This window comes from Trichechus manatus, unplaced genomic scaffold, assembly GCF_000243295.1.
Source record: "Trichechus manatus latirostris isolate Lorelei unplaced genomic scaffold, TriManLat1.0 scaffold00064, whole genome shotgun sequence".
Taxonomy (NCBI): Eukaryota; Metazoa; Chordata; class Mammalia; order Sirenia; family Trichechidae; genus Trichechus; species Trichechus manatus.
In genome coordinates this window covers 15,140,965-15,149,632 of record NW_004444000.1, presented here as the reverse complement: position 1 = coordinate 15,149,632, position 8,668 = coordinate 15,140,965, and the positions used below count along the sequence as shown (strand labels likewise).

Below are 8,668 nucleotides of genomic sequence, written 5' to 3'. Positions count from 1 at the left end.
TGGGAAATCTGGGGTGGAAAGGAGAAGTATGCTGTCACAGTATAGGGGAAGCAACTAGGGTCACATAACAATGTGTGTATAAATTTTTGTATGAGAAACTAACTTGAATTGTAAACTTTTACTTAAAGCACAATAAAAAAAAAAACTTAACAAAAACTTAAAAACACAAAATATCAATGGGGAGAATATCTTTGGAAACCATGCAACCAACAAGAATTTAATAGCCAAAATATATATATAACTTCAACAACTTAACAACAAAAATATGAATAAGCCATTCACAAAATGGACAAAGGGTTTGAATAGACATTTCACCAAAGAGAACATCCATATATCCACCAGACAAATGAAAAGATGCTCAGCAGCATTAGCCATCAGAGAGATGCCAGTAAAAACCATGAGATATTATTTCACTTCAACTAGAATGGCTAAGGTTAATAAAAAAAAAAATCCAGAAAATAACAAATGTTGGCGAGAATGTGGGGAATTTGGAACCCTTATCCACTGCTGGTGGGAACACAAAATGGTACAGTCATTGTGGAAAACAGTGTGGTGGTTCCTCAAAAAACTAAAAATAGAACTAGCATATGACCCAGCACTTCCACTCCTAGGTATATACCCAAAAGATCTGAAAGCAAAGATCAAAAAGAGACTTGTAGAGCAATGTTCATTGCAGCACTATTCACAATAACCAAAAGGTGAAAACAACCTATATGCCCATCAACAGATGAACGGATAAACAAAACATGGCATATACATACAATGGAATACTACTCAGCCAGTAGGAGAAATGAAGTCTTGATACATACTACAGTATGGATGGAGCTTGAAGACTTTATGCTGAATGAAATAAGTCAATCACAAAAGGACAACTATCGTAGGATCTCATTTATATAAAAAGACAAGAAAAGGCAAATGTATAGAGGCCAAGGTTTATTGGTGGTTACCAGGAAAGAGTGGGGGGAGAGGGGGAAGTGGGCTAATGGTGATGGAAAAATTACATTTATTGGGTTGTACAGTCAATTTTTATAACTGCTGTCAATGAGTTGTATACCTATAAAAAGTTGAATTGGTCAAAGTTATGTCATAGACATATTTACAATAAAAACAACAAAAAGAGTAGCTGCTAAAGCTTATGTATGACCAAACACTTCATGGGATTTGGTTCCTTGGGTTAGAGTTTCACAGTCATGGGTTCATGTGGCATCCCAGTTAAGTGGCCTAATAATGTGTTTAGTGCTACTGCTGTAACTCCTAGTTCATTGCACAGTGCCTGGGGCCTTAAAAGCTTGCAAGCAGCCATGTAAGACACAACAATTGATATCTATTCACTTGGAGCAACAGAAGAAGAAGGAGAGTCAGGAATAGAAGGAAGATATGGAACGCTGGGCTAATTGCCTCCGTGAACATCTACCTTCTTTGCCACGAGACCAGAAGTACTGGATGGTGTCTGGCTACCATTACTGAATATTTTAAATAAAGACTCTATAGGAGACTGATCAAAACAGGGAAAATACAGAATATAATTTCAAATTCTTATGGACTCTAGACTTTCTGGAGCCACGAAGGGTAGATAAGTTCCTGAAACTATTGCCCTGAGATAATCTTGAAACCTTAAACCAAAAATATCCCCTGAAGTTGTCTTAAAACCAAACAATATTTTAGCTTAACTGGTAAAAAAAAAAGTCTGTTTTGAGCACTGTGCTCTTAAGAACTATTTATATGGGATCAAATTGACAACAGCCACTTGAAAGTTTAGATAGGAACTTAGGGGAAGTGTGTTTATGTTAATGAGGGAGGAAAAACTCAGAAAAGGAGGGTGAGAATGATTGCACAACTCGAAGAATGTAACCAATGTCACTAAATTGTACATGTAGGTTTTTTGTTGAATTGGTACAGGTTTTGCTGTGTATATTCTCAACAACAAAATAAATAAAATTTAGAAAAAACTAAACTGAGGAAAATGTTTATTTTAAATTACAATTCCTATATCAGCTGCAATTTGAATATTGTAGGGCTTAAAATCCACATGGGCACAGCACATCAAAGCCACAAAAACAGGGGCAATTTAGTTGTTCCCAGGTCTTCAAACTGTCTGGATTTAACATTTCTTTAATATCAAATAACCTAATCCTTCATCCTACCCAGAAAAGTTCTGTGATCTCCATAGTATTTCCAGGAGTTTCCAGAAGGGAGAGGGTAGGAACTTTCATTTTCTCAGCATTTTGCTTTCTAAATTTCTGATCCTAACTTCAGTTTCATTCACCACTCACTATTTCATCTCCTAAAGTTGCAGTATTTTCATTACCTGATTCCCCACAAATTTGGCTACATCTTTTCCTCCTTCATTCCCCAAAACACAGCTAACAGTGTATGACCATTGTGCATTATAAGCTTTATCAAAGCTTCCTGTACAGTGTAGGTTAATTGCAATACTCAATAAACGGGATACAAGAAATACAGAAAAGTGTTGTCTGAAACCTCATGGACCATTCCCCATAGTGGGACCTCCTATTTATTGGCTGTGTGTCTCTTGTTCCTGGTCTGATAACATGTTTCTGGACTTCTTTCTCTCCCATTCCTGTATTCTCTGAAATAAAAACACTTGCAAATATTTCAAATTCACTTTAATTTTCAGAAAAAAATCAGTGTCTACTTGGGTCATTCATCTCTCAACTATATTTGTCCAATAGACATCCTCTTTCCAACATAAAAGACCATCAAAGTGTTTCCCTGAACAAACAAAAAAGCACTACCCACCCTGAGAGAAAGTTATGTATCCTCCTTGAACAAAGCGCAGTCAACTTTCAAAACAGAAATATTTTCTCATATTTCATTGGAAATTAAAAGAAAAAAAAGTAGAAACAAAGTGTATTAGAAAATAGACTTGAAATCAGCAGGCTAAGACTTTACTCTTGGCTTTTTCATTAAGAAGCTTTGTGACTTTAAGTAAATCATTAACCCCACGGAGCTTAAACTTCCTGTCCACAAAATAATTACAGATCTATCAGCAATTATGTGTTAGTGGGGTGTAAGAAGGTAAATAAGTAACTCTTTGTCAAAAGAAGGTTAGTGCATACTTTTTACACCGACAAAGTGAGTTATACTTGATAATGTTGATGGAACATTTCATCTCTGTAAAATGGTGACATATGAAAGACACATGTTTCTGCCCAGCGGAGAATGGAGAATCAGGAGTAGAAAGATTCTCTGACTCATGCATCTAACGGAAAATGACGAGTACCTAAAAGAAGACCCCTACCACAGTGGTATATTGTCACACTAAAATTGTTTTATTGGATCACTCACAGAACCATTAATATTTTTCCAAGACAGAAAAAAAAAGTTCAAATTTACAGTGAAAAATAGTCATAATAAATTCCTTCCTTAATGCTATTCTTAAACAAGAGGAAAAACGAAAATTAGAAGAAATTATGCAAATGTTGAGTAAGAGAAGGGAAACTTAAAAAAAAAGTGGAAATAAATTATTGAAAAAAGATAAACATACCTCACCAAGGTAAGAAAGAAATAGGATAGGAAGAATGCCACCAAAAATACTGAAATTAAACATGCAGAACCTTCCTGTCCTCTATCTGCACAGAGAGATACTGTTTTTGATCAAAACCTTTTAATCCTCAGAGTTTTCCTCAGGGCAAGTTTAACATCTTTGTTTCTCAAGCTGTAGATTAAGGGGTTCATCATAGGAACCACACTGGTGTAAAACACAGAAGAGATTTTTCCCTCACTCATAGACCTTGCAGAAGATGGTCTGAGATACGTGAATGCACCTGATCCAAAGAACAGAGAAACAGTAATTATGTGGGAACTGCAGGTACTGAAGGCTTTGGACCTGCCCTCAGTGGAATTGATGCGGAGGATGCTGGAGAGAATGAAACCATAAGAGAGAAAGATGATGAGACTGGGCAAAATAATGTGGATGCCCCCCACAATAAAAAGCACCAGCTCATTGACATAGGTGCTGGTGCAGGAGAGCTGCAGCAGAGGGAGAATGTCGCAAAAGTAATGGTTGACGGTGTTGGCATCACAGAAGGTCAGTCTGAGCATGCATCCAGTGTGAGCCATAGCACCAGAAAAGGCCATCAAATATGAACCAAAAAGAAGGTTGAAACATACTTCAGGGGACATGGCAATATTATACAAAAGTGGATTACAGATGGCCACGTAGCGATCATAGGCCATTGATGTCAACACACAGCATTCAGAAGTGCCAAAAAAAAGGAAAAAGTAGAGCTGGGTCATGCACCAAGTGTAAGAGATAATATTCTTTTCAGATATGAAGTTCATTAGCATTTTCAGTGTAAACGCAGAAGAATAACAGAGGTCTATGAAGGACAAGTTAAAGAGGAAAAAGTACATGGGGGTGTGAAGGTGAGAAGTCAGCGCAATCAGTGTTATCAAGCCCAAGTTTCCCAACACAGTGACCATATACATTACTAGAAACAGGAAGAATAAAGGGAGTTGGAGAGCTGGTTGGTCTGTTAATCCCATCAGAATGAATTCAGGCACAAGAGAAGCATTTCCTGTAGGCATTCTTCTGTAGGGTTGAGTCTGGGGGAACAAGAGAAAGGGGCTACGCTAGATGGCAGTCCAGGTCTTCCTACAATATCTCCTCCCACAAGAGTGGGTTATATGCTGAGAATGCCTGAGACTAACCCAACCTGGGCCCATATAATCGGCCTTTTCCGCTACCAAGACACGGAGTGCCACTGACCTCCCTTTATTAGTCTTTAGAAGCTAAAAATGGCAAAGACTACCTCCAAGTTTGTCTATGCACAGAATGTCAGTGTTGCCTTACGTAGCATGACACCTGGAAAAATCAAGAAATAAAGGAGAAGGAAGATGGCCGGGACAGAATTGCCTCTCTCTCATCCCACTGTTTCTTCACTCACCTGAGCTCTTCCCTCATTAGTATAACTGGAGACAGAGCCCCTAGAATCATGGTACTGGTTTCTGATGCAGATTAGATCATCAAGGGTGGGAGCCATGAACATTACTTCTAATTCAAAACTATGGAACCAGAGTCTAGGAGAGTTTCTGTAACTGCCCCATGTCACAGAATAAAAGTCATAAATCTAGAGAAATGACAGCTCCTTTCTGGGAGAGGAAACTGGCTGAGAGACTGGATCCACTGCAGACCTAATGTCTGAACATTCCCTGCTCCCCCGTCAGTCAGATTCTTCCAACTACTGTTAGACTGCACAAAATGGGAAAGAAAGGGCATATAGTAGATCCCAGGATTTTCTTTCAAAACAAGGACGATGTTAATATGGAAGGAATTCAGGCACTCACCTCCTTAGACCAGAAAACCTGTGTGCTTCTTTATAGATTTTGTTTTTTTAATCCCGTGTCCTGGAAAGGAAATTTCAAGCTCTGAGGCTTTGCTTCCTTTGATTCTAACAGGATGTGCCCAGGATTAATTTCTGAAATGCAATGAAAATCTTTTTGAGCAACAGATGACATTTTCTAATCTTAGTATTGACAATTCTCAAGCAACAGGGGAAAAAACATTATTATTATCACCATTTCCACTTGATGAAACACAGAAGATTTAATGTGAGTTTACTGATGTAATGCACTTGATTATAAACAGGTTAGAACTGGCTCAGGTTCTTCCCCAGGGAAGAGATTCTCCATGTAAAAGGGAAGTAAGGGGATTGTATTTACACCCTGGACATGAATCGTCTTTAGTTCCTCAGGGATCAGGGTTTACTCAAGTTTTCAACTCACTCAAGGGATTACACATCCCCCAATGCAGAGACTAAAAGAAACTCCTGTATCCTATCATCTTCATATCTAAAGGGAAATCTATTGGATTATTTTCTTTCCTCTTCTTCCCAAATCCTAAAGGAAGATTTTGCTACAAGGTTTCTTCCTCCAGGCTTCTTTATTTCATAATATTAAATGTACAGGATTGCGGTACCTGACTTCAGTTGTTGTCTCTCCTGGGATGTCCCCAAGTCAGTTTTTAGTTTGTTGCCTCCTTTGTAAAGTCTTTACTTTAAACACTTAATGGAGACTTCTACCTGGAAGTCCTGCTGGGTCCTTAAACATTTCAGTGACTGAGTTCATCAACCTCTTCTCATCATCATACTTAAGAGTGTGGGCGATGGAGTGAGAGAGCACATGTATGAAGACCATCTCCACATGTACTAATTATAACACCTTGGGCAGGTGACTTAAACTCTCTGTGCCTCAGGTTCATCACTGAAAACAGGGTTGATAAATAATAGTGTCTCTCTCATTGGGTTGTGTGACAATTAAGTGAGCTAATATAAGCAAAATGCGTAGAACAGTGCCTGGCTCATGCTAAATAGTCAATAAATGTCATTCCTTATGTTCTCATAGCCCTGGTAGAGCCTCCGTCATAACACTCATCGGACATATTTCTCCTTTTCTGTTTATTTCTGTGTTCGTCTATAAACTATAAGGTCTGTAGGGACCAAGACCACTTCTGTCTTGTTCACTACTTTGTTTTGGGGGCTAAGAATGGTGCCGATTATATAGTAGGCACTCAGTAAATATTAGCAGAAATTAAGTTGTTTTCTGGATGAAACCTTCAAAATATTTTCCATATTTCTCCTCTGCCAAGTAACAGAGTCTACCACCACAATGAACTCCATCTCTCAGTCACTACCCATGTTCAGGCACATTTTTCAGTTTAAAGTGAAGCATACTACTGAATTGTGTGGTCCTTTACTGTTTTTCTCGCATATCCCCACATATCTCTCTAATTTAGCCATCTGCACAGCTGCCAGAATAATCTCTGAAAGTACAACTGTCTCCCCCTAGCTCAGGAACTTCCCAAGGTTCTCCATTATCTCTGGGAATTTGAATCTATGTAGTAAATATATATCTTCCCAAAACTATGATTCAGCCTTGGCAAAAATTAAAAGTGAAATCAAGTCTAAATATATTCGATGAGAAGCCAGGAAAGAAATATTCTGATTGATTTAGGTATTTTTAACATATTAAGTATTGTGGAAACTCTTACTCTGCTCAGAAAATGTAAGAAAGGGAGTGTTATGGAATGTTTACATTTCAAGAACCAAAAGTGTATAAAGAACAAAGAGCCCTACCCACGTAAACCAATGCTATACATAAAATTTGAATTTAAATTTGCACAAACTTTCTTTAACTAATTATTAATAGTAAATTATAGTTCCAAACTTCAATGTTTTCTGAAAAGGTCCAAGTATCTCCCTACGATATTATCGGTTAAAATAACATATTTTTCATTTAATATTGCAGGAATGTAACCTAAACCCAAGTTATCAGTTAGTAAGATTCTAGCTTCAAGTTACAGACTGCTTAAAACAAGGACTTATTTTTCTCACATAACAATAAATCTGGAGGTAGTGTTCGAGGGCTGGTTCAACAACTCAGCCTTGTCCATTCTCATCTAGGACTGGGTCGCTTTCACCCCATTGTGCTTATCCTGATTATAGTTTTCAGGCTTGTCACCTCATTGTCACCAAATAGCTACCATAGCTCCAAGAATCACATTTTCACACAACTAGATGAACATAAGAAATGAAGAGGACAAGGCAGGAGAACTCTCACATAGCTCTCTTTTACATTACAATAAATCTCCAGAAGCCAATAGATGACTTCCTTCCTTTAAGTCTCTTCAGTCAGAACTATACCACATGGCAAACCTAAACCTCAGCAAAAACTGGCCAAACTAGAAACTCCCTTTTTTATTTCTCCATCATGAGAATTTTCTAGCATTTGAGAGAAGGGAGGAAGGAATGTATATTGAGTAGGTCACCATCAGGGTCTGCCATAATCAAGAAGCTTGTGAAAAATTATTCGTATGGCGTAATATAGTTCATACAGTTATGTTCTACATCTTAGTTGGTGAGTAGCGTCTGGGGTCTTAAAAGCTTGCAAGCATCCATCTAAGATGCAACTATTGGTTTCTACTTGTCAGGAGGAAAAAACAAAATGAAAACCAAAGACTCAAAGAAGAAACTAGTCTACAGAACCAATAGTCTACACGAACCATGGCCTCATCTACCCTGAAGAACTAGATGATGACTGGCTACCACTACCGACTGTTCTAATCAGGGTCACAATAGATGGACCCTGATACAATGGGAGAACAATGTGGAACAGAAGTTTAAATTCCTAAAACAAAAAAAAGAGACCTATTGGACCAGTTGAGATTCCATGACTCCCTGAGACTATTCCCCTAAGATACTCTTGTAACCTTGAACCAAAATTAACTCCTGAGGTCACTTTTACCTAAATAACGAAGTGGTTCAAAAAATAATGAATATTCCCTGTAAGGACCGTCCTCCTTTAAAAAAGAAAAAATCACCTTTATGAAACCAAACGGTAAACAATTACTTTAAAAGATGAGAATGTAAGGGGGGAGGGAAACTGGCTTAATGGAAATGGAACAACCAGAACATAAATAATGACAATGTTCACACATTGTGAACGATACAACCAATGTCACTGAACAATTTGTGTAGAAATTATTGAATGGGAACCTAAACTGCTATGCAAACGTTTACTGAAAACACAATAAAGTATTATTTATTTTTTTATTTTTTCTTTTATTGTACTTCAGGTGAAGGCTTACAGAACAAATAGTTTTTCATGAAACAGTAGTACACATGTTGTTTTATGACATTGGTTAACA

At 37.7% G+C, this 8,668-nt stretch overlaps 1 protein-coding gene across 1 annotated transcript; it reads right to left on the bottom strand.

Moving 5' to 3' along the window:
• Positions 1-3,590: 3,590 nt before the first annotated feature.
• On the bottom strand, positions 3,591-4,576 carry LOC101359633 (olfactory receptor 145-like). The gene has a single exon (XM_004379396.2). It carries the CDS (start codon positions 4,549-4,551, stop codon positions 3,619-3,621), a length of 933 nt encoding a protein of 310 aa, XP_004379453.1. The 5' UTR covers positions 4,552-4,576; the 3' UTR covers positions 3,591-3,618.
• Between the last annotated feature and the right edge of the window lie 4,092 nt (positions 4,577-8,668).

What these genes read in the sequence shown, in the direction of transcription:
- LOC101359633 (XM_004379396.2), bottom strand. Translation starts at nt 4,551, where the DNA reads ATGCCTACAGGAAATGCTTCTCTTGTGCCTGAATTCATTCTGATGGGA.